This window comes from Drosophila serrata, unplaced genomic scaffold (assembly GCF_035046125.1).
Source record: "Drosophila serrata isolate PLE 108 unplaced genomic scaffold, ASM3504612v1 contig_272, whole genome shotgun sequence".
Taxonomy (NCBI): domain Eukaryota; kingdom Metazoa; phylum Arthropoda; class Insecta; order Diptera; family Drosophilidae; genus Drosophila; species Drosophila serrata.
Genome location: NW_028257170.1, coordinates 4,710,227 through 4,737,564, shown reverse-complemented (window position 1 = coordinate 4,737,564; position 27,338 = coordinate 4,710,227). Strand labels below are relative to the sequence as shown.

The 27,338-nt window shown below is 39.6% G+C and overlaps 1 protein-coding gene across 1 annotated transcript; it reads right to left on the bottom strand.

Annotated features, from left to right (window-relative positions):
* Positions 1–7,670: 7,670 nt before the first annotated feature.
* On the bottom strand, positions 7,671–10,349 carry LOC110179825 (uncharacterized). Its single transcript, XM_020947431.2, has 3 exons — positions 8,412–10,349; positions 8,169–8,354; positions 7,671–8,104 (listed from the first exon to the last, which is right to left on the bottom strand). The coding sequence occupies exons 1-3, from the start codon at positions 8,586–8,588 to the stop codon at positions 7,766–7,768; spliced, it is 702 nt and encodes a 233-aa protein (XP_020803090.2). The 5' UTR covers positions 8,589–10,349; the 3' UTR covers positions 7,671–7,765.
* Positions 10,350–27,338: the final 16,989 nt, after the last annotated feature.

Here is a 27,338-nt window from a genome sequence, read left to right as displayed (position 1 = left end):
CGAGGGGATTATATGTTATTATTATATCCATTTTAATCCAAATCAAACGGCTTTTTAATAAAGTTCAGCTTATAAGCAAAATTTAAATTTTAAAATGGTTTAAGAAAATGAATATCTTTAATTTTAAGATGTAATAATAATAGTTAAATAAAGCTTTAAGTATATCAATATATAAGTACAGTAGTTAAGCTTTCAAAAAGCCAAAGCCCCAATTCCCGAACTTTCATACTGGGCAACCCACAAGAGAGGATCCTAACTGTTAAATGCCTCTCTCGCTCTCAAGTTCAAATGCCCAAAGCGAGCGCAATCGAAACCGAAAGATGAAGCAACAACAAATGCGCGGGCGACAGCCGAGAATATCAAGCGTAAAAGAAAAATGGTAATAGTATTCTTGCACTCACCGCTTTGCATTGCTTATTTCTGCAGATCTGAACGGCGAATAAGTGGGCGAAGAACACATGCACACACGCACAAAAGATGAAAAACCTAATTGTCAGAGTTATTGGCACAAACTTATGCATTTTCTTAAACCGCTTGGTACCGGCTGTACCTTTCTGCATCATTTTCACTTTCACATCAAAAAAACAACAAAATTAGCCAAGAAAAACGCACACACACGCGGTTTGGCTTGGAAAAAAACAACACGACAGCGTCCCGGCGGCTGCCCCTACTTTACTTACACTTTTCACTGTGGGGGATCGCTGTTTTCACGCACTTTTCACTACGAACACTTGATTTTCCGCGGTATTTTCCATTCCCCTGCACTTTTTCACCGCCGCAGTGATCTTTTGCACGGCGATTTGCTCTTTTTCTTGGAGTTCTTATTTTTGCATCTGTTTTGTCCGGCGCCTCGGGAGTAAATGATTGTTGCCAACGTGACATCAGGAGAGGCGGAGATGGTGAGCGATGTTAGCGAGAGAGAGAGGGGTATTTGGATGATGAGCGATGTTGGCGAGAGCGGGGACATGGCAATGTCGTCAATATCAGCTGGACACTCTGGACTCACTCAAGAGTTGAACTTTGTGCCTAATGGATAGGTGGCGCTAGGCTGTACCTTTATTTTCCTAATTGGATTAAATAAAAATAATAATAATTAATAATAATAAATAACAAATACATTTTAAAATATTATACAATTTTACAGAAACTAACTCGGTTTAAAAAATATGTAAAGCCTTTTTATACCCTTGCATGTTATTTTACTTTTTGTCAGAAGGTCTTGATAAATAATAATTAAAATATTTAAAAATTAAATTGATTCAAAAATTTAAATTTAAGTTGATTATTATTATGATTTCAGATTTAGTGCTTATGGCCAGGGTATATAAACTTCGGCTACCCGAAATTATTTTCCCATCTTTTTTCAAATAATTTAAATATAATATACTCAGAAATATGAAACCTACCTATATTCACTCTTAGCTTTTAATTAAAGTAAATATATTTCTAATAGAAAAACGTTATACCTTGACACTAACTTAATTACACAAAATTATTTCTGTGTTAACTTTGATTTTGTCCCTTTAATCTCAAGCTCAGACGTAATTTATTTACCTTTGTTGTTTAATTTTACTCCTTTGAAGATAAAATCCTGTAATTTCCGTTTTGATCTGCCAATTTAGAGCTCCCTTGCTCTATCACAGAGATCCTTGAGCCGCGGTTTTTAAATGGCCACCATTAAGGATAATTATTGTTTTGAGCTGCAGCTCATTAGGAGGGTCGCCTCGACCTCAACTAACACACTTCCTAGAGTTTCCTCTAGCTCACCCCAAAGTCAACCGGAACCGCCCCCTTTTTTTACGTTCCATATATAGAGCGTGGCAACCTTCCAACCTTCCCGGGGCAAGGCAACTCGTAAAATGCAAATAATGCAACCAACATTCGGGGAGCAGGAGGAGCAGGATGTGAAAAAGGGGGTTCCCTTTTTCAGGGGTTTGGGTTTGAGTATGGAAAATTCGGGGCCGCATGACGTTGCCCAGACTATCGCAAACGATGCTAACTGACGACGGCAACTGGCAGTGACTGCCACAGCTTTTCTTTCTCTCCTCCACCGCCACATTTCCCGGCCCCTCCCCTGCTTTTTAGTACTTCTAGTATAACTAGAAGATTTTTCATATTTTCTGGCTGCTGCTGCTGCTGCTCAGCTCCAAAAATGAAACCGAGCATGCAAAACGAGGCGACGAAGATGCAGTCGCCAAAAGCAAAAGGGGGCACGGCTGGGCGGAGGGGGCCACAGGGAGTGTGAGTGCAGATTAATGGATGTTGATTTTACAAATTCAAATGGCAAAAATATGCAAGCAAGTGTAAGAGATGCTAAGCACTGAGAGAAATGCATAAATTGTTGAAATTTTAAAGAAATAGTTTAGTTGCAGGGTAATTTTTGGGATCCTGATCTAAATAGAAATCGAAATTGATCCTGTTTGTAGATATCTCTCCCTACTGAACACTCTTGGGAGATTAACAAATGTATTTTATATATTTTTAATTATACTGGAATACTTTAAACTAAATATCTTAATAGAAATATATTTCAAAATATAAAAAATCGTTAAGACAAATATTCAAGCAAGACAAATCTCCACCAAGGACAATGTTATTGTAAGATGAGTTACGCATAAGAAATTCTTTAGGTTCTGCTTTAGCCATCTTATTATTACATAGCTTTTATATGTTTTACACATCTTATGATTACATTGTCTTTATCCTAACTATCCCTTTGATTACAACCTCGATTCTTTGAGTGTACCTTCCAACTAGGATGCGAGATACGATATGCTAGTGTGACTGTGACTCCTCGATTCCCTACCGCTTTTGTCGTCTCCCCTGCTGGAGCATTCAATTCCGATTCCGATTCCGAATCCGAATCCGAAGCGAATCCCGGGCTCCCAGTGCTCCTCCATCGCAGATCTCTCTCTCTCCCTGCCGCTCTTGGCATTGTTGTCGCAAATGCGATAACTTAGCTACCAATATGCGTTGACTGCCGCCAGGCGGCAGTGTGGGGGGCAGGACCATCGGTTCCGGTGGAGTGCCAGAAGGAGGAGTTCCAGGAGGAGGAACCGAGGCATGGAGGAGCATATAACTCACTGCACGCGTGAGTGTGGGTGAGCGGCAGCATATGCACGGCTGCATTTGTCAGCGAAGCACAAAAATGAGACAAAGTGACGCAGGCTGGTCCTTGCCGCTGCTCCTACCAACCGCCAGGACCAATGCCAATGGCAGTGCCAGTAACTTGAGCATAGAAATAAATGCGCATTTATGGCTGGCAATTCAAAAGTCTTTAAGATTTTCACATTCCATGCATTGTGTGTGTGTGTGTGTGTCTCTGCCAGGGACAGAAGTCGGACGGAGCCAGAGTCATTTTTTTATATGCACGATACCGTGGAGAAATTTTTAAAAAAGTTGATGGGGTATGATGGTGGGATCGTTCTCTATGTGATATATATTTTGTATGTTGGAAAGGGTTACATTTTGGAGTTGAAAAAATAAAGCTTGAAGATGCATACAGCATTAAAAATATTGCTTTTTATTAATATTAAGGATCTTAATCTATATATTCCCTATATTTTATATATTTTGTACATTAAAAAAGGGGTTTTCAAGCTGAAAAATAAAGCTTAAAGATGCATAAAACATTTAAACAAATGCTTTTTCCAAATATTAAGGATCTAAAATCATCAAAATCAGGCACTATACGTATTGTATCTCCAAATATCAAGAAATCTCACAATCCATATTATATTTTCTTTCAATAAAAATATATAGGATACTCTAATTTTCGATCATTTTCATATCCTCCTAGTCAGCGCCTCCCTCTTTTACACCCGCTGGTGCCGCCACTGCTGGGACTGCGTGCAGTGCACATAAATCGAGATCCGCACCTTCCTTGCCATTGTCAGGACACGAGAGGATGGCTTCCAGTTCTAGTGCCTTTGGTGCCTTGGCTGCCTTGGCTGCCTTGGAGCTTGGCGGTCCGCCTTGGCTTTCTCCCGGCTCAAATGGCTCCTAGAATGGCTCAGCTTGGCTGGGTTAGATAGCGATAGCGATGGCGATGGCGATGGCAAGTGGCATGACTATGACTAGGAGCGACATTGTGCGATATGATAGCGAGGGCGGTACGGGGACGGGGATGGGGAAAAGGCGCTTTTATTGTCGTTGTAAATCGTTGCCGTACGTTTCGGCATTAATAAAAGTTAGCAAATAACTCGACAGACCGAGATAGAGCATGGAGCGCGATATGGCCGCAAGTGAGGCGGGTTTCGGTTTTCATTTTTATTGTGCTCGTCATCAAGTTGATTGTTGATGACTGCTGGCCTCCGGCTTGAGTCCTCTGGGAGCACAAGGCATGGTGTCCCTGGCCCAGGACCTTCTACTCCCGCAGGCCGATATGCATGCCGGGCACAAAGAAATTGAGTAATTTGTTGGGTCAGGCGGTCAGCGTTGTGGTTTGCATAGCCAAACAGGTTTGCTTTTCACTCCGTCCCCCAAGGCCTGTGTGTACTCCCAGCTCCCCATCGCTTCATCCCATCTGATTGATGGCTGGCAAGGACTTGAAGGACTTGCAGGGAGCCAGAAATAACTGCATTCGAATTGCTGTTGCTGTTGTTGGAGCTGTTGCAGCTGAGCACGAAAGGAAGGTCTATGTCTATGGACACGTAGCCAACTTAGATGAGATTCTAAAGTCCTAATCTTTTCAACTCCCTTTCATCGCCATTCTGGCCAGCTAAACGTTCTGTTAAGTTGGCCATTTCAGCCATAATCTGGGTGCAGTTTCTGAAAGGCAAATTGGATATTTCAATTACGCAAAGAGCATGGAGTTCTCGCAGAATGGAATTAGTTTCTTGATTAAGGTAATCTTTTCAAGGGACTAAAGTATATTTAGTAAAATACTATCACGAACTATATGTTTCCCATTTCCTTGTTTTTGATTAAGCAATTATTTCCCCATTTTTCCACTTGCTCAATTTCAAATGCTATACTGTTTCGATCAGTTGCCGTCACTGGTTCCAGGCTCTGTGTAACGTGACCCTAGATAAGCCAACACGCACAGACGCCTTCCGTCAGCAAGGACGAAGGACTCTAAATTGCAAACACACAATCTCTCCTAGGCGAAATGAGAAAACAACGGCGGAAAAGGTAAGGCAAGGAGCAGCGGCCTGGCTCCCAGGTGAAGTCAGCAGCAAATAGATTAGGCAATGAATTGATGCATACCTGCCAGACAACCAGGATGCACGAAGGACACCCAAGGGATGTCGAGGGCGGTGCCTAGGGAGACAGAACCAAGCAGAGCAGTCGAGAGTTGTGATAACCAAAAACCGCAAGAACCGGCAAGAAGTTGCCTCAAGGAGCAAAAGTCACAGCCAGAGCTGCATATTGAGCAGAGCCTGATAAAGGGCTTTGGGCTCCGCCATGAAATTGGTTATTTTAACTCTTGCACTTTTTGTTTTGGCATCGGACTTGAAGTTGGCTTTCAACCAGCAAGTTTCCTGTGGCCATGTAGATATGCAAAAACCAGTAAAGAAAAGGTGGCAGCATCGGGCCAAGATTAATGGGAAAAGGAACACGACGAATTCGGGAAGCGGGAATAACTCAGATCTTTAATGAAGGAAAGCTTAAGCCTTAGCTTCGGCTTTAGCTTCAGCTTTTCAAATGGCATCTCGTTAGCGCTCAAGTGATTCAACAGAATGCTTAACATGCCTAATGTCATCTGACACACAGCTCTCAAATTAATAGCCAGCTACTTTTCACCTGACCAACCAACCACCCAACGCGGTTGGGTTTTCCTCCGGAAAATTCCTACGCACAATGAAAATGTTACGTCGCGACATTGCGATGTTCTTTTGGCTAATCCCCAGGACACAGACAACAACAGGAACAACAGGAGCAGCAGCAGCAAGAAAAAAATATATAAAATAGGACGGTAAGGACGCTCAAGTACCGAGCGTTTATAACAGAGCCTTAACAATTCCACATAATAAATGGCCAAGACTTGGGTTCAAGAGTGGTTCCTGGTTTCGCCGATTTTATGCGTTTCTTTTCCCCCCTCTATATAGTACTTGGCAATAAAATGTGAAATGCGAATGCCAAATGTAAGCAACTTACACATGTGCACTGTGGGGAAAAATGAGTGAAAAGAAATTGGTAATTAAATGTGATGGGAAATGTTAAGAAAGAGAATGATTTCATGGATTTCTATTTTATTCTATAAATAGTTGTCTTTAAAGAACTTAATTTGAATGAAATAATATTAAAATATTTTTAAATTGAATAACTTCTTTATCTAATATGAGAAGTGTTTGGAAAATATATTTTTAGGTGAGGGAACTTTCTAAAATCTTTGGATCTTATTCCATTCTATAATCAACCCCGTTTTTCAAAGTTTCTTAAGTAGTTTAAACCACTTTTGTGCTTTCATTAAGAAAGTACTTTGTTAATTAACTATAGAAGTATTAAATATGTAATTTGTAAGCTTTAATTATACATTTTAAATTAATAGAAGATATTGAAAAATGGGGTAATCATAAAATCTTTTCCTTAACTCATACATTTTATAAAAAGTCTTGAAATATAAAAATGTAGTTTATTATGTGTTCAAGAATACTTGAAAGAGATGTCTTAAACACTTCTAATTGAATATTTTTCCTCAACTCCTTAACACACATTTTTCTCCAGTGTACTCATCCACACACACACACACACACTGGCATACATGTAAAGGAGAGCCGGCCATTATGACTAATGGTTGACATTTAACTTAATCTGCTTAAGATGATTATTGAAAATGAGTGCCACTTATGCCAAATGTTGCGTCATAAATATTCATGCACTCTCCACTCGTGGAACCAAGAAGTAGGCGTGGCTGCGGAGGCGGCCAGGGATTGGGATTGGGAATGGGACTTAAGGCCAGAATATGGGGAAGCATTCGCATTTATAGGAGACGCCGCTGCTAATAGAAAGTCGTCTTTGCGGCGAAAGGCATAAAAACTTGCCAACATGATTTATACATAAATATATATATACGTACACGGGATTTCCCGCATCCCAAAGCCAACATAATGCATATGTATGCCTCGTATTTATGTATATTTTTATGCCCTGAAAAAAAAAATGAGAGAATAAATAAAACTCATTTCGAGAGTGCGTGTGCGTTGAGTCCAGAATTTGATTTATTGGAATCTGGCATATATTTTACAATTTAGCGGCCATAATTCATTTTGTCGGTTTTGGCGATGCGATGCGATGTTCCCTCTCTCCAAATGGAGTGGAGCATTAAGATATGCATATGCAGCCCGACTCTACTGATGATATACAATGGGGGCTTACACACACTCCCCAGAGATTCCAGATGCAAACCAGAGGAGGAGGAGGTATTAACAGGCTGGAAGTGGAGATTCCACAGATTATTGGTATATGGAATATGTCTAGTATGGGTATTATACTAGCTGGTGTAAAATTCATTAGGAATTAAAAGGTAGAAGACAGCTTTAAAAGCTAGCTTAAATAGTGGAGCAAATAAACATATAAATTCTTACTTTAATTTAAGCTTAGCCAAGTTTTTAGACACCGAGTCTCATGGGTATCTCCAAACGGCAATATCCAGTTCAATTGCTTCCCCAACAATAAGGCAACAAAGATCTCTCACTCAAATTAGTGACTATATTAAACCAAAGAAATTTCTAGTCTTAATTTAGAATATCTTTATTTATCATCCTTGAATGTTGTGGCCAAAAACACGATCTCTTTAGACCAAATGTTCCATGAGCTCCCATTACTCCTTTGGAGCAGCAGGAGATTCCGATTTGATGAACAACTTTGGCTTGTTGTGCTTCCTGTCTGTTTTCGGTTTGGGACACTTGTCAACTTTTGGTTTGGGAAAGGTGTTGGCATTGGCAACTGCCTTGGGGCCTTTTGCAACTCTCCTTGGTTTGGCACACTTTTTGGGTTGAAGGCTCTTCGGCTTGTAGCGGCGCTTACCAAGATTTGTACAGGCCTTATCACAGGCTCGTCGAATGGCACCGCTACTGACTTCACCAAAAAAGAGGCGTTTAAACGCTGGAGATACCGCGGAGCCTGATGTGGCACTAGGAGTGGTGACCAGATCGTCTTTCTATTAAAACAAGAGATCATAATTGAATAAATCTTCTAAATAAACCTGATTCGATTCGACTTACTGGAGCATACATGGCTTTATCACGTTTGGACATTTGTGTCCACTGGATCCTGGCTTCCTTCGAAGCTCTTGCAGTCCATTCATCCAGGAAGCGATTAAAGCCCGCATCATCAACCACACGATTGGTGTCGCTGACTGAAGATGGTCCAATAGATTTCAAGCTTGAACTCTTGCTGGAAGGTTCAACCTAAGGAAAACATTAGGAGATCCATGGAGCTGCCGAATATCAGCCAGGACATCTTACCGGGCAGGACGTTGCAGACGACTGAGGTCCTTTCACTTTCGGCTCAACATCGCCTTCATCCTTGCAGGATTTCTGATAATTCTGCACGAAATCAGCAAATCCTGTATGCAATATCTCTGAATCTGTGGCCTCTAGCCACATACTCTTCTTATTATCTCGGGAATTTGAATTTTTCATGTTTCTACGCTTTTGGATAATGATACTTTGAACTGGATAATTTTTGTATTTAAAATTGAAAAGTTGTTATACAAAACAGTCAAATGCTAAAATTTTTCCTTTTACAACTTTTTCTCTAGAGAAACCTGTGTTCTGTTTGAAGCGATGATTTGGAATGAATGTGGAATGTGTTTGGCTTGAGTACGAAGGCTAATTTCAATTTGAATTGAGAGTCAACGATTGCTTTGATTAGGTAAAAGTTTCTATTTGTTAATTTGTGTTGTATTAGAATTAGAAAGAGATTTAAAAAAAGCTTACTTGTTTTAAATTGCATTTAAAATTTAAACAAAAACTGTTGCTTGATGGTGGCTCATCCTGGCATCCTGCCGTGCTCCCTTTTCCGCTCCTTTCGGTTCGACGCTCAGCCAACCAACAGCTGTTCGCTGGAGGCCTTTCCAGGGGTCGGCACCGTGACTGGGGTCGGGGTCGGGATCGGGGTCGGGGTTTGGGGTCATCCCTCGACCATATTGCACTTGCCAGAATGCGAGAATGCCATGGTGCTGGGGTGCCAGGACCAGAGCCTCGGCTCGAGGGCGTAGATTTTGGGGCCAGGCCTGCGGTTATGTTAATGAGCTTGCACACAATTAGCAGCTGCTGCTGATGCGCGGCGAGCAGGCGGGGATTTGTCGGAGGCACTCCAAACGGTTTCCATGTAGTGGCATTTGTGCTTGTCACTTCAATTATGGTAAATATTTAATGCTGCAAGTGCTGCAAGAGGGATACTGAGGGGAACTGAGGGGCGCCGCAGGGCGTGACCATATAATAATCAACGCAAAATCAGTTGCGCATTCTAATAAATAAATAAATAATCCTGGTCCTTGCTTTAATTACAGAGGACGCAAAATTAAATTGAAAATAAAATGCCGCAGATTGTGTTTTGAGTGTGGGGGGGGGGATGGGACAACTGGGATTGGCCATAAAGGATAAAGGATACCAATTGATATGCAATGCTCTCCAACATCCGAAATGTTCAATTAACTTTGTATATGGAATTAGCGTTGGATTGTTGTTGAACTGTAGCTAACATGTTTTATTATTTATGTGGACTCGCCAGTTGAATCAATTTTAAATTAATTTGGGAATAAAGCCTGCTTTTCAGTGTCGATAGAGAGTTTAACCATTAACTACTTGTCGCATCTTAAATTGAAATATGTTTCTGAGCAAAGAGATTACTTTTCATAGTAAAGTAAAGTGAAAAATATTTCAAAAATCACGTATTCCTGGGCATTCTCTAGTCGATCATTATGCTAAGATTTTTTTCCACTCCGTGCGAAACTTCGATAAATTGCATTTGCAATTTGCATTTGAATATTTCAAACACGAACCTAAAACCGCTAGCCAGCAAAGCCAGCCAAGTTGCTAGTCAGTCAGCCATGGCCTGGCATCATTTGAACTATCGAACTGAAAAATGTCCTTTTAAATTACAAAATTGCAAATTAAACTGCAGAACGAAGAGAGTAACAACAATCAGTTCGCAGTTCTTTGTCCTCCGTCTGCTGCTCGGTCACATAATTCAATTCCAGACGAAATACATGCAATTTCTTTTGCCAGAAGAGAGCACAGCAATACATAAGTAAAACATAATTGAATTCAAATTTGTGCAATCGTAAGTAACTAAGATACAATTATGTACGTGGCTGGTCCTGGCTACATTCTCTATTTCCCTCTGCCAGACGCTTTCAGTCCCCAATCGCCCCTCGGTCTCCCTCTCGGCTTGACGACTGTCAAGTCTCGTCATGACTACATTTTGACACACAATTGAAAGGCACCGAGGACACACGCACACTGCACACACACACACACACACACACACACACACACACACACACACACTTACACATACTCACCCCCGGCCAGGACTCAGGGCTCAGGACTCGGGCAGACAATGAAACGTAATCACACTAATGGCTCCAAGAGCAATGAAGCGCACGTAATTGGTAAAGAGCTCTCTAGTAAGCGATGTAGGGAGTGTTGAACATCGCTCTGGCGTAGTGCAGTGTTGCATAGTGCATTGGTAGTAGTAGTAGTGTTGCAAAGTGCTTTGGTTAACCCCAAAAGGATTCAGCCTTTTGTGAATCTAGTTTGAATACACCTTAATCAAATTAGGAGATAATTGTATAAATCTGCATTAAATTTAATTAAACATTTCCAATAGTAGAATTGTGTCCTTAAAACTATACCCTTCAGCTAATCCTTTAATAATGATTGTCATTTTAATTTAATTTAAATGTATGTTCCTTGTTGTTCGTGTTTACATCAATATGCCTTAATCTTAGTTAATGAAAAAAAGTAAAAGCTAATAGCTAATAAAAAACCTTCTCATATTTACATTCTTTTATAAAAACTTGAACTGAACCCGTGGACCAATAAATTCAAATAAAATTCAGGAGCTTGACTTGTTCCGTTATGACTGCCAATCAATAAACACAGCTGACTATTGTGTCGCATGCATCTGTCTCTATACCATTACTCTGCTGATTGCAATCTACAAACGGTGAAATTTCCTTGAAAATCACTTGCACCGTATCCGACCCACCCACTACTGCTATCACATCCCACCCACTCCACACCTACACACACACACTCGTGCCCAGATCTATTATGTAGAACACGCTTTTGTGTCGCTATATTGGTTAGCTTCAGTGGTTGGTGGTCCTGCAGTTTGAGAATCTGGCACACAACAAGAAATATTAATTATATTTAGCAATATTAAAATCCAAAAATTAAATAAATTATATCAGAAATTTAATCTTTTTTTTTCATATATTCAAAATAAAGAGGAAAACCCTTGCATGATTTAAAAAATTATGAGATATAGTTGCAGGTTTTCTTAAGATGCTCAACTGCTTATTCAACGCACTTAACACTTAAAAATAAGCATTTAGTTTTAAAATTACCACACAAAAACATATCTCAATATTGGTAATATAATATAGGCTTTATTTTATTTAGAAAAATATATATATACCATACTTTTTTCTTTAAGTGTTCTCTGTGTTCTGAAGAGTTTTGGGTTCCCGCGGGGACTGCCAATGCGTTGCATTTTCGTATAGCATAGTTTCTGGGGCGTAAGCAAAAGTCGTTGACGCTCGTTACCGTTACCGCACGGCACCGCACACACACACACACACACATTCGCAGAAATGATGACATGTGATGTGATGTGAAGAAACCTGCGCTCCAAAGAAATGCAATTACATGTTACCGTTGCGTTCTCCCTGCACTATGTCTGTGTGTATGTGTGTGTGCGTTAATGCGCATACCCGTGTGTGTGTGTGTGTTTTATTAATGAGTTGAGTTTCAGTTTAAGTTTGAGTTTGAGTTTGGGTCCCGTGTTCCATCTACGTTCAGCGCTCTCTGCAAAGTTATGTCCCCAGCAAAAGTTGCAAGTTTCGTAGCGGCATATTGAAAAATGATGCAAGTGTCTCCATTCTCTTGCTTTTTAATGCGAAAATGAGTGACTGTCAGTGGGATAGATGGATAGACGAAGAGCAGGGAAATTGGGAGAAAGAAGTGCACAGAAAAAAATTATAAATATTCTATAATAAATAAAAGAACGTTCAGAAATCATAAGAAGTTTAAAATCCTTAAGAAATGCGCGCAAAACTATGCTACAAAAAAGCAAAGGATAACTTAACCATTTTATAAATCTGTAAAGACACTCTTAATTGTTACTTTAAATTCAAGTAATTCTAAATATTGTTTTCAGTGCATTCCTGCACTCGGCTGTGATGGAAGAGAAACCCATCCAAGTGGTGGTAAAGATTGGTAGAGTAATGAAAAGTTTTTGCTGCTCCTCCTAAAGAATCTCGAGAAATGTCGTGTGTGTGTGTGGTAAATTAAAAATCAATAACTCATTTGCCAAACGTCGTCAGGCAAAGTAACACAAAAGTTGTCATAACCAATAACGGCAACGATCATCAGGACCCCAAGATAACAATCATGATGAAGATAAAAGGGGCTTAAGGTGTACGCTTTTGTAATTTTCGCTGCTTCTGAAAGAGTTATGAGCAATATTAAAATGGGTTCAGATTGGGGTTGAGTTTGGAGCTTGGCTTTCCTATTGAAAGTTGCAATGAGAATCTGGGGTAATGGGAATTAAGGAAAAGTTTTTAGGGGTTCAGCGAGGATTCTTTCATCACAGGAAGTTTCTTAATGACTCCGTTGGTTGATTAAACAAAAGGAATTGAATGAAGGAACGAACATGTATGTAAATATATAATGTGTTGCGGGATGAAAAGTTGAATTATATATACATAAATATAAACAAATGTAGGTTTTGCTAACTGATCTACACCTGTGGTTCACAGCTTGTAAATAGTAATAAAGTAACCATTCTAACTCTCCTGCTTTCCTATAATACCTAAATAGTTAAATATGGTTTATATACCTGACGTTTTCAGCTCAATTGACTCCTCTTCAGCTGTGGCAATCGGTTTAACCAGACTGTAATCCGTGTAATTGATGCAGTTAGCTGTTAACCTACATTCCAAACAAGGCCAGTCCAATCACCTTACCCGAAAACTGCATTCCCCACTCGATTTGGGCCACATGGCTTGGATGGGAGGTACTAGATGTATCACAGAGATCCCATCGCATCGCCGAATCCAGTCTGGAGCGGAGGAGCTGAGAACCACAGAACTGACAAATAATGCTAATGAGCGTACAAAAACTGCCATTTGCTAACCAATGAACTTCCGTCAATTGCCGTCGAGTAGGCCACGGCAGTTGGACGAAAGGGATTGCGCGGAGCTTGAGGGGCTTTCGTTTCGTTTTTGGCCAAAGTGGATGTGGACGCAATGGCGGCGCTTTGCCAAGTACCTCCAACCAGGCAGACATAGCCGAAATGTTGCAGGCACTTCCTCTCTCCCTCGCTTTTTGGGCCAGGAGTATAATAATAGTTAGTAGGGCAACCGCAGGGCAGGCAGGAATCGGGCGACAGGACCGGCGGTGGATGCGGATGCGGAAGCCAGGGCAAAAGGACATGGCTGCAAGTAGCTGGGCGTTGATTGGACTCGGAGTCTTCTGTACGCCAGCCTGACTGCTTGCCTGCCTGCCTGCCTGCCGGCGGGCATTTATGTCAGTTTGTCACGATAGGCGATGGAAGCACAGAGATTACCTTGGTTAAACTTAACAATGGCTCCACGCCATGCCAGACACCAGGCCAACGCCCGCAAGCCCCTCCCATCTGGCCCATAGCCACGTCCACGTCCAGTGCCGGTCTCATCCACATTCACATCCACATCCACATCCTCATCCTCATCCACATCATCAAAATGCAGCGCCAGCCAGTGCCTGAGCCCGGAGGCAAACCGGCAAAACGGTCGACAATGGGGCACAGTGGTTCCCAGGTGCAATCCAGTGAGATTAACATTTGAAAATATTGAAAACTGTATAAATTGGGATGTTTTTTTTTTTTTTTTTCATTCTTAATTTAACACAAAAATGATATGGTTAAATATAGATTTAGGGATTTTGCATATTCAAGGACTTTTGCTGTCCGTCTGTCCTTCGAACTGTCCGTTACTATGCGATATATTCTTTTGAATTTTGATCTATCTGAAAGATACCTTGCATATAATCTTCTTCTGCAGACTTTGTCATAGTTCTGTCTCCATATCTGAGCTTCCTTTTCCCCTACATTCCAAGTATAAAATTACCAATTACAATCATTTTACCATAGCTCTTAAACCACTGTGCATCGAGAGGGTCTCTGTTAGAGTTTGAAAACTAGCAAAACGTTTTGGGCTCGCGTGCAGAGCTGTTGAATCGCATTAAAATCAGTTTGCTGCATCTTCACTGACTGCAATTTTCGGGGCAAGGACAACACCGGCATGCCATTGCCAACAAGGGGAAGGCGTGGGGAGGGGGGGCGATCAGGGGCGGCGTTAAAGGGGGTAAAGGGGGCCTTGGATGGAGGACTTTGCTCCTCGCCTGTTCGCTCGATTGGCTGCTGTCAGCAGCATTTTATGTTAATTTTCATTAGCACTGCCAACGTCGCCTGGGCTCTCCGGCTGGGCAATTTGTATGGAAAGTGAATTTGAAACTTGGTTACCCACGCCAGATCTGCCACCCCACCCTCTCCCCCACCCCCCAGCCACGCCCACCCACCGTCCACTGGACGTTTGCAACAATAATAATAATAAAAAAAAGTGTGCCAATGGGCAAACTCAATTTCGGCTTTTGTCCCCGCATCACATTCTGTGTACAGCGGAAAAATGTTATCAAAAATACGTATCTATGTGTATATATTCGTAAGTAATTAATTATTATATACTATGGATATATTGGAATGCATTTTTTGTACTGAAAATTAAAAACCACTAAAGATTTTATAAAAAGATTTTGAAGTAGTTTAGAGTTTGGAAATCTTTTTAAACTTTCATATTAAATATAATATTGATACGATAATAATTTGGTGATGGATTATTAATCTATATATATATGTTTTAAAATTAAATACAAACAATAAAAAATATATTATATTCATTCCTTAAAGTGTCAAATTTATATAATGTATCTTTAAAAGACATCAATATATACAAATACAAATACAAAATATATGATTATGTTCAAGACGTGGTATATATAATTTACAATAATAATAAATTTTAATGGAAATTCTATTCATATTTCTCTCAGTGCCTTCAGCTGCAGCTGTATGTGTAAGAATGGGCTGCAATAAAATCGGACAAACAAAGTATTTTTCAATTAGCCATGCAACGAGAGTTTTTGGATGATAAAGGGGGTCGCAAAATGGGTGGATAGGGGGGTGAGAACCAAAAGGGGGAGGGGCTGCTGGGAAAGCCCATCGAGATGAGCTCGTAAAAACAATAACTGTGAACGTGGCTCCCACTCTCTCTGTCACCCAGCAGAGCTTTCCATTGGGTTATGGCGAATGAGTTTTGTGGAACAACTGCAGCAATTGTGAGACTTAAGCGACAGGCACAATAAAACATAAATTTTTTAATGGATTTCCCCGTTCTGGAAATGCCGGGCAAATTCATTCTCGCCAACCTAGGTGGCATTCACCTGAGGAACTTCTTATGGTTATTCGATGCACAGTGAGATCGAAGTCGGTTTAAAATTCGGAGTTTTACTTATCACTTGCATTATTTTTAAATTAAAATTATGAATTTGTAATTGCATCATTCAAATATAATGGCTTTATATTAAATTTGATAAAAATCTGTTGAAAGCTGAAAAAGTTAGACTATTTTTTTTAAATTTTCAGATCGTTCCTATGTATATATATATATATATATATATAAAGTCCACCGATTCGCCATGCTCCGATTTATATGCTAGTAAAATAATATAAAATAATAACTGCATAGTTTCATCCAAATAGCTTAAATTTGCTCCAAAACAAGTGTCGCACATCAGTGCATATGATTCCCAACTGGTTATAACATCCCCGGAACGAAGTGACTGCTGCCGGCCTAGTCTCAGAAATGTGTTGTTACAAAAGTTGCAAGTCATTGTTTATTAGTGTTCAAAGTTAGTAACTGATCATACATACTTACTGATTATAGTTACTTACTGGTCATAGATACTTACTGGTTCAGAGTTACTTACTGGTCATAGATACTTGATGTTTATTGATACTTACTGGTCATAGTTACTTAATGTCCATTGATACTTACTGATCATAATTACTTACTGGTCATAGATAATCACTGTTCAGAGTTAATTACTGCCCATAGTTAATTACTGAGCAGTGTTCTATAAATCGTCCGATTGTTCCAATGACAGCTATATATACATATGTATATACATATAAAGTACAACGATTCGCCATGCTCCGGTTTTCATACTAATGCAATTATATAAAAGAATAACTCCATAGTTTTATTTAAATAGCTTAAATTTGCTCCAAAACAAGTGTCGCACATCAGTGCATATGATTCCCAACTGGTTATAACATCCCCGGAACGAAGTGACTGCTGCCGGCCTAGTCTCAGAAATGTGTTGTGTTACAAAAGTTGCAAGTCATTGTTTATCAGTGTTCAAAGGTAGTAACTGATCATACATACTTACTCGTCATAGATACTTACTGATTATAGTTACTGGTCATAGATACTTAATGTTCAGAGTTACTTATTGCTCATTGTTACTTACTGGTCATAGTTACTTAATGTCCATTGATACTTACTGATCATAATTACTTACTGGTCATAGATAATCACTGTTCAGAGTTAATTACTGCCCATAGTTAATTACTGAGCATAGTTCTATAATATATGTATATATGTACATATAAAGTACACCGATTCGCCATGCTCCGGTTTTCATACTAATGCAATTATATAAAGGAATAACTCCATAGTTTTATTCTCTATTTTAGATTTTTATAGATTACGACTTAAATATCTTCTAAGTTCAAGCTCTCAAGAGTTTTTACATCGGTTGGTAATAACTAAGATTTTTTAATGCAATTTTCATTTAAAAATATTTCCCTGGCAAACCTACTACCATTGGCACCCACATAAGTTATTGAACCGTGAATCAAGCTTGATTTAGCACTTCATTTAATTCATTCGTTGATTTTCGGTTGGCCATTAGGCAATCATCATCGCGTCATCATCTTAATGAATTTCCATAAATTTGGCGATAATAATTAAACGATAGCATTTCTGTCAAAGTTCATTAATGCAGCAGCTATAGCTACCCCTGGACCCCTGACCCTGAATCCTAAATCTAAACCCTACATCACCCTATACCATCTCCTATATATACACATCCACATATAGTGTGTGCGGATAGACCCACCCCCTGCATCAATCGCTTGCTGTTTATGGCCCCCTAATTACAGCAATCAGAGGAACGAAACGAAATGGAATGAATCGCAGCAGCAGCCGAGTTTTCCCACAGTTTTCCACACACACACATACACAGGCATACGCATGTAGTTGAAGAAATAATTTCCACTTAATACTAATTAGTGGAGTCCATGTGGGCGGGGTTCCTGGGACGGGCGACACATAGAGGAGCACACAAATCGTGTAAGCAAGTCAGTGCAGTTAGTGGGTTTTATAGGCCTCGGCCTCTGTGCCGCTTGCTTCATTAAGCTGCATTTTCAGGCCAGTCAGCAACAGAATCGACAGAATTGAGAACATTCATTATGCGCCCCAGCACATGCATCCCACATATACAGTCGGTATTAGCTAATGGCAATCATTGAGGGGCTATAAATTAACCCTAAGTCGACGTGGGTGTCCTTGATCCTTGTAAGCTCAGTCAGGTTTGGATAGGTAATGTAATATATGAGAAGAAGGTCTCCAAAAAATTTTGGAAAATGTTTAATACTTATAATATATAACTTAAATTGCAGGTATTAATTAACTTTACAGATAAATAACTTTATTTTATTGATCATAAATGATCATGATCTCTCTTAGCTTAGTTAAATCAATACCTCTTAACTCCAAGTTTTGCCTGTTATTTTAAATCTATCTACTCTAATTGCAAAGGTAAATATATATAATAAATTTGTAATAATCTTAAAAATATAATTAAATATAAAAAAAAATGCTATAGTGACAATCAAAAAACAGTTTTTCTTTCTTATTATGCCAGAGTAGCTCTTTTACATCTTTATTTATTTACTCAAGTATTATTTTGTAACCCCTGAATACGCCTAACATTATAACTCTATCATTAATCTCATTATCCTTTGACTGTCCTGCTTTCTCATAGATCTTTAATTTCAGATCTATAATTTATTCCCCAAGGTGTCTGTACTGTACTGCAAAATATACATATTTAAGTGCGTAGTATATGTGTGTAAGTGGCACTTGACTTGTCCGACATAAACATGAAAATGATGATGTCACATTTGCACAATTGTGCGTACACCAACAACAACAGTACTATACACCAACCCACCAACCGGAGTGAGCCGTTGTAATTGTTATTGTTGTGGAAGCTTTGGAAATGCTGGCAGCATCCCGTGGCATCCACGGTGTGTGTGTGTGTACTTAATGTGCGTAGTAGATCGTGCAAGCGTGAATCTGTTGATATGGCGATTAAAAATCGAACTGCCAAATAAAAAAATATAGTCCCTCTCTCGCTCTCTTTTTATCTGTGTGTGAGTGTGTCTGTATAAAACAATGGCGGACAGGATTTTATTATTTTTTTTTTTATTCCATTTTTTGTGCCATCGATGTGGTTGTTTGTGTTTTTGGCATTCGACAGGACACAGGACGCAGGACAGGCGACGGCGGCGGCGATAAAACAAAAGCCGATTTTCAGTTGAAAAGTTTAATTGAACAATGATAATGTTGGGTGGCGTTTTTTTCTTGTTTTCTGCACCAACTACCAACCCATATGCAGGCCCATAAAAAATCTGCAAACAAAAATATAACGTTTTTATACACTACATGTGTGTGTGTATGCATAATGGCCGGGCACTTTGCCATCACAACAAAGCAAATTGGTTAAAAGCCGAGCCAATATTGTGATAGATTAAAGATCAAGCGTTGTGCCGGTGCCATTCAGCGTCATCAACACGGAACTAATCAACCCCAGGGAATCTGGTCCATGGTCCTGGCTATCTCCAACCCCAAATAAAAAAGGAAACACTCGGCGTTCTGTCATTATTTCCCTGACACTCTCAACTAATTTGGCCCCGAGGCGCATTAACTCCATTTAAACTTATAGCCAAAGTTTGGCAGCGCAAAAAGTGAGAAGAAATCTGGGGAAATCAATTCATTGCATTTCCATTTCAGGGAGTTGTCCGAGTGAGGCGAGCCTTATGGCAGCATAATTTCCAACTGAGCAGAAGCTGGAGTGCAGTTGAGTACACTCTAAGAAATGTTATTCAAATTACAAATAAATTGTAGTTTAAATTTAAAATATAGTAAGTTGGTTTAGCAAGTGGAATAAATAGAAATAGTCGTGGTTATTTTGGTAGGATCTCTTTTGTTAACTTCCCTTGGTATCATTACCCTATTACTCAGCTCTCAACTTGCTACAACCTTTTGTTAAGGATTCAAGGAACTAAAAATAATATACTACATATATTAAAGTTATTTTCCCGAGTGCACTGCTTTTATATTGTAAGAGACCCCGAGATGTGCCCCGAGGACATTACCGGCACCACTCCGTGCAACTGTTGAAAGTTTCTCAACGGAAAACTCTCGCCCCTTTTTCCTGTGGATATCCCGAGTTTCCCAGCGGGGAGCCACTCGGCGGCATCTCAGCTCATTTGTTTGCCTTTGTGTTGGTGGTGCCACAACAATTGGCGGCGCTTCTGAGGCGACAAAAGTTGTGCAGACTTGGCACCACCCTCCCCCGCCCCCTTTCAGGCACTAATTAAATAAAATCTATTCCATTCTCTCGCCTCAGCTTCTATACATATATATATATATTTATATATACATATTTATACATTAATTAAGAGTTTACAGTGCGGATGACACATGCAAGATGGCAAGATGGGCGTGGGGTCCTGGCAAATATGACAAAACAATAATGAAAGCTTTGACACGACTAATTGCCAGCGGCGTTTGCTGTCTGCTCGAGTTTCATTCGCCCGAAACTCGGCGAATTTGTAATTGAAATAATGCAATTTCCGTTACTCGTTTCAAATACATTTTGCAGGAAATCTCAAAGGGCTCGTCGACGAACTCTCAGGCCCCTCAACACCCTCAACACCCAGGACGACCTCGCTGAAAACTTAAACCAAAATTCATTAAAACTTTGCATTGTTTCCCCATCAAATTCAGTTTTGCCTCTCACTCAGTCTCGTAGTATCCTTGTATCCTTGTAGTTTGGTGTGTGTGTGGGTGTTCTCTCTCTCTCTCTATGTGTGTGTGTGCGATTCTTATTTGAATAGGTATCCATTTTATTGTTTATTCTAGACTTTTGGTATAAGCATGTCGCGACTAATTCCAATTAATTCAGCAGACAAATATCCTCGAACGACGGAAGCGCAAAACTTGCAAACTTCCTATCTTAACCTCCCTCCCTATGACCTCCTGAACCCCGGCATATCCTTCCATCCCACTCCTCTCCCCCCTCTCGAAATGCTGAGCATGCAAGCAATTGCTCGAGGGATGGTCCTGTAGGGAGGGGGATTGATTGAGGGAGGGGCCTCTGAGCTTTTGGCTTCGGCTTCGGCTTCGACTTTGGCTTTGGCTTTGGCTAGTTGTTTGCCATTGATTCTTGTTGTTGGATCATGTTCTGGTACTTGTAGTTGTTGTTATTGTTGTTGTTGGCAAGGTCGTTCTCGGTTGCAAGGCGGAACAAACAACGAAACCTGAGAATGAGGCACAGTGGCATAGTGTCATGAAATATTACTTACTTAATGCTCTTTTTGAGTGAAATTATAAAGCTATTTAATTTGAAACCAAATTAGAATTTCATTTGTGTGAGTAAGTTATATAAATATGAAAATAAAAAGCTAATGTTTGGTTGAAATATTGCATTTATGGTTTTAAGAAATCAACTTTAAATTTAAATGGTAGATTCTTTCTTTGCATTTGCGCTGACTTATGAGTCCAGGTCTTTGGATATCATTCCACTGCTTTAAATCAATTTATTTTCTAAGATTCTATTTGTCATGAAAGAAAGCAATATTAAAATATTTTGTAATCTATTTAAGATATAGATTGTTGATCTAAAAAACAGCCTGAGAGATCTATTTATCATGACATTATCACAAACAGACTGACAGTTTTTAAAAAGTCATACCTTCAATTGGCCTCATGAAAGTACATGAATATTTTCATACTATACTATGTTATATCTTACTAATCATATTATCATGGTATAAGATCATACCATAAGATTTCATAGATCACATCATATATACAAAAATATTATAGTACCATATCATACTGTATCATGTCATATATTATATCATATCATATAAAATCATATCATATAAAATCATATCATATAAAATCATATCATATCATATCATATAATATCATATCATATCATATCATATCATATCATATCATATCATATCATATCATATCATATCATATCATATCATATCATATCATATCATATATCATATCATATCATATCATATCATATCATATCATATCATATCATATCATATCATATCATATCATATCATATCATATCATATCATATCATATCTATCATATCATATCATATCTTATTATATTATATCATATAACATATCATATCATATATCATATAATATCATATCAAAATGATATATCAGATAATATCATTTCATATCGTTTCATAATCATAACATATCATATCATATTATATCATATACCATATCATATCATATCTTAATATAGATTCTATACCACTGTGCCGCATAATCAAATTGCCGAAAATGCGAGAGCAGTGTAAAGGGGCAAAATCGGAAACATTCAGAATCAGAGTCGGAGTCCTGAAGTTCTCCGAGTCCTGTGGCCCCGGCATGTGTGCATGTGTAAAATCAGCTTATATCCCCCGCCTCCTGGCCCTTCTTAGACTTGTGAGTGTGTGACTGTGCAGCTCGAGGTTTATTTAAGCAAGCTAAAAGTTTTTGGCTGGAAAGATTTACCTTCTGCCAGTGGAAGACAGCTGAAAACTTCTTTTTGCAGCACCATTGACTTTTGTATTTGTTACAATTTTCTTCGGGTAATTCAGATTTTAGCTATCTGCAACGTGCAACTCACTCTGCTCCACCAACCACTCCCGTAGTCTGTCTCAAGGGTTTCTGTTTTTGCTGCGTCGAAGTAATTTGTTTGCGCCCAAAATGCTAAGATGCTCAAAAGCTGAAATGAAACCCACACAGATTTCATCTTAGTGTAAACAAATGAAAGGAAATAGTAAGAATAGGAAACGGAGGACGAAATCATGCAAGGATATTTGGGATTATTGCAAGATGATATAGGGTTTACCAAAGGAAATTTAAACTTATACTGAGAATACTTGAAGAGAGTATCATATCTGCATATAATTTGTGAAGATTGTATTTATTAAAATTCAATTTAAGTCTTTTCAACATTGCGCAGAAAAGTATTCTAGAATAATATATTTGTTTAAATATAAACTATACAAAATCGTATACAAACCTTCTGCTCTTTAGCCATAACTAAGGCAAATGTGATATTAGACGCAAATCATTCTTAGAACAAGGTTTCCAGAACATAATCTATTACTTACCAAGTCGATCTCTTCAAAAGGAATCCATTTGAAGGCATTTACATGCGTAAAATCACCCTGTAATCCTTATACCCAGTGAATTCATTAAGCCATATCCCTGCTCATTAGACGTTCAAATAACTTTCGGATACGTTGAGAGTAAACATAACCGAAAAGTTCTTGGCCCGATGGTTAACATGGCCAAGGGTTAATTGGCTGCAGTCGGGCCGAAAAGTGAATTAAAAGGACGGGGATCCAGTCTGGATGTTAATCATGTTATTACTTGGCAAGGCAATTAATTAATGTGAGCTATTTATATATTATGCATGGGCCAGATACAAATGTATCTCTGTATCTGTATCTGGCTATCAGCACACACACACACACTCACACACGCTGGCTATGTGGGGTGGGGCAGAGGCGAATGTGCTGAGCCAAGCTGTCAGAGACTTTGGCCATATTTGTTTTTATTATTATATGCATATGTTGACATTTACAAAGCCAACAGAGAATGGAATGGGGAACGGGTGAGGGGGAGGATTGGGAGTGGGTTTCTCCTGCTTGTGCAAATAACTTTTTGTATCTATGATCCATCAGCAAATGCAATGGACGACAAACTTTTCCAGAGTAAAAACAAGATTTTTTGCCCTCAGCCCCTTGTCAACCATCCCAAAAACCATCCCCTACCCAGCCGCCGTCGCCGCCGCCTCCGCTGAAACCATAAACCAAACACAGTAAAGACATTTAAACAAATCAAGCAATGAAGCTAAAAGTCTCTCGAGCGTATCACACATGAGACCCCACCAGCACCGAGAAAGTGGAAATGCTTCATTTGGCCCAAAAAAGGTTGGAGTAACGAAAGGGTTAAATCCGGACACAGATCCTGCGCAGGGACAGGAGCAGGAGCGGGAGCAGGAACATACTGGTTACTGCTGTCTTAAGTGATGAATATCTGGATGCGCTTTAATGGATAGATTGCGTTAGTCGAATGAGTCCTCGGGGACCCGAGTAAAGTAACCCTTGGTTTTGAGACCATTCCGGGTTCACTCTTCTTTCAGTGCTAATTCGAAAAACAGATGTTCCCTTACTTTACTTAATTGACCGCCAAGTGGAATCAATCGAATTACTCGAAATGTGTTCAATACTAATAGCCACGTAGGCCGTGAATCAGACTGCATTTATTCTGCTGTTCGATATTGCCACGTAATATTTTCCATAGACTTGAACAGTTACTTCACTTATTAATTTGAAAGTTAATATCAAAGTTGTATCTACGATAATTAATAAATTTTCAACAACAATAATCTATCTTTTATTTCTGCATTTATCTTATCCAGATATTAGTTTATTTCTTTCCGATAACAATCTTATTGTTGTTGGTGCTTCCACCTTTACCTGGACGTTTGGCCGGGGGTGCTGGTGCAGGAGCTGGAGCTGGAGCAGGAGCTGGAGCTGGAGCTGGGGCTGGGGCTGGGGCTGGTGCTTCTTCTGCTGGCGCATCTGCCGGTGGAGCTGGTATATCATCTGGTGGTGGGTCCTGAGCCGAAGTCAGTGCCACAACCAGAAGAAGCCCAAAAATGACTTGGACCAGGAACCTCATGATGCAAAAATATACTTTATGGTCGAGATACATAGCGTTTTATACCTTACTCGACTGAAGTGTATCTAATTGCTGAAAGCGATTCAAATCGAAAGTGGTGCCAATTCGGTTCCATGACGAAATTAAATTATACACATTAGAGTGACATTTAATCTTTAATTCAATTTTTATAGAACATGTTATTCACATCTAATCTTTGAAAAGTTTAAAAGTTCAAGCTTCCATATGTTTAAAGGTTACAACCATTCAAGGATACTAATACATATTTTAGGGAGCTTGTGCCTCCATAGCCAAAATGAATCTATATAAAATTTCTCACTCTCTTATAACGTTGAGTGCAATTGCATTCTATAACCCTCTTGGTGGAAATCAGCTAATAATATATAAGATACTAAATCTAAATATGGCTTTTTCTTGGGTACTGAATTAATACTCATAATCAAAATAGTATTGAAAACAATTGTATGGTTTTATTTCTGCATTTATTTTAGGTAGTAAATAATTTATTTCCCTCCGACCGAAATAGCATTAGCATTGGTGTTGGAATTTTTACCTTTACCACCTTTTCCACCCTTGGCAGGAGGTGCAGGAGCTGAACCAGCTGGAGCTGGTGGAGGCGGAGCACCTCCTTCAAGTGCACTCTCTGGATCGTCGTCCTCAGCCGAAGTCAGGGCCACAAACAGAAGAAGGCCAAAAATGAGCTGGAAAAGGAACCTCATGATGCTGGTAAATGCAAATGATACTTAATGGAGGGGAACCTATGCCTTTTATACCTTCCTCGATTAGGGTGTAACTAATGGCTAAAACCGATTCTAATAGGAAGTTTTGTAATTATCTCGCTTTTGGCGCCTATTCGGTTGCATGGGGTCACCTTGACGAAATTAAATTATACACATTAAGGAGACATATTAGTCTTTTAATTAATAGGTATTTTTGCACAGCATATCCTTGAAAAGTTTCTGAAGCTTCTCTCTATTCAGAGGTTATAACTATTTAAGGTTATTAATAAATACATAATGTGAAGAAAGGCTGTGCCGCTCCTGAACTTAGTGATGTTCGGAGGCTAGCTGGGATATCTTTTGAATAACATTCCTTTCAACTTTCTATCAATGTCAAGTCCAGTTGTATTCTATCCAAAACCCAGTGAATAATATATTACACTATATAAGTAATATAAAATCTAAATATTGTTTCTTTCGTGAGACACCTAACTAGTTTATAAACCAATTTAAAATATCAGAGTTTCATTCAATATCTTTCAAATATATTCTTAATTTTCAAAACAATTGTATGGTTTTATTTCTGCATTTATTTTAGCTAGAAGATTATTTACTTTCCACCGATCGAAATAGCATTGTTATTGGTATTGCTGGCACCTCCAGCAGGATCGTCCTGGGCCGAAACCAGAGCCACAACCAGAAGAAGGCCAAAAACGATTTGGGACAGGAACTTCATGATGCTGTTGAATTCAAAATGATACTATATGGGGAGAACCCTTAGCATTTTATACTCTTCTCGATTGAGGTGTATCTAATGGCTAAAACCGATTCTAATGGAAAGTTTTGTAATCATCACGCATGTGGCATCTATTTTGGTTGCATTGGGCGTCGTGACGAAATTAAATTCTACACATTAATTTGTGTAAGTGGAAACATTTTACATGACATTTAAGCTTGCGTTTGCACTGCAGCCCGTGTGCCTTGTATCTTGCGGTTGTCTCGTGGTTGCCACCCGAAAGATACACCGCACACATGCAGCGGGTAGATGTACACCGAAAGAAATGTGGCATTAGTAGTGGTAGAAAATATGTCCTTTTCTTTGTTCCCTTTTTAGAAAGCATTACACCACTCTAACCCATTTTCAATCAATTCGTCACGGCTTAATCCCTTCTCCTACGTAACTTGTGATTATATAACCAACATTTTAACTTAATTTTAAATCGATTCGTTGAATATTTGGTACCTATTTTTTGTGACAGTGTACATATGCGCATTTTTGGAGGGAATGGAAGGCGCTTTGCACTTTGTCTGCTGGGGCGGAATGCGCCGCGTTCAGTTCTCAGTTCTCACTTTGAGCTTATTTTTTGAACTCCCGCCCCTCCCCCCTTGGGGCACCGCACAGCTCCGGGAAACTTTCCACGGAACTGCAATGGTGTAAGTGGTCTCGGGGGGGCGGGAGGCTAAATGGGACGGAGGCCTGGGGGTTTGGAGGTCTGAGGGTTTCGGTGGACCGAAGGACTGAAGGACTGAAGGAACACCCCCAATGCGGTCGTGTAGTCAACTTCAACTTCACTTAAAATCCTTTTTGCCATTACGTTTCGATGCATATGAGGTTTTGTTTTGGAGGCAAGTGCTCTAACTCCCGCCTCGTCCTGCTCTGAGCTTATTTATAATTTAAATTTGGCAAAAGTTTGCCAGTTCGCCAGGTTGCATTCCCAGCCATCCGGAGTGGGTGAACTTTACTTTTATGTAAATGACACACACATCCCCCTCCCTGGTAGTCGGGTTCGATGTCATTCACAAAGTTTTGCCAGGCAGAGTGGTCTTTTCCGGATATTTCGGAGACCATAGTCCGGAGCAGTCATTATGGCCTATGATTATGGCTATTAGAGTGCAGTTCGCCACGGCTTAAGCTGCGGTCCATGTGTGTGTGTGTGTGTGTGTGTGTGTATGTGTGTGGTCCGTGGGTCACCTGGTGGATTATACTCCCCCCAGCTGAAATCGACAGGGACTCAGCCGTCGACAGGTGCAAGCACTTTTAATATACGAGTTTATCTGCGAGATGGCAACGGTTCTAAGCACCCGAAAATAAACACTCTTTTAACAGCTTTATCAAAGCCGAAAAGCCTGCTGCCCAAAGACAGTTGGCAAAACTCCGACCAATAAAAATTAAAATATTTAAGCAAAGCGTAAAGATGCAAAGCTCCAGCAGTAAAGAAAGATACATGGCCCAGGGAAACCAGGACAGAGCAAATATGCACAGAGAAAAAT

Bases quoted from the DNA above. Each gene is read 5' to 3' on its own strand.
- LOC110179825 (XM_020947431.2), bottom strand. From the start codon at position 8,588: ATGAAAAATTCAAATTCCCGAGATAATAAGAAGAGTATGTGGCTAGAG. The intron at 8,355-8,411 runs GTAAGATGTCCT...TGTTTTCCTTAG, and splicing joins CGTCTGCAACGTCCTGCCCG to GTTGAACCTTCCAGCAAGAG. The intron at 8,105-8,168 runs GTAAGTCGAATC...TTGTTTTAATAG, and splicing joins ATAAAGCCATGTATGCTCCA to AAAGACGATCTGGTCACCAC.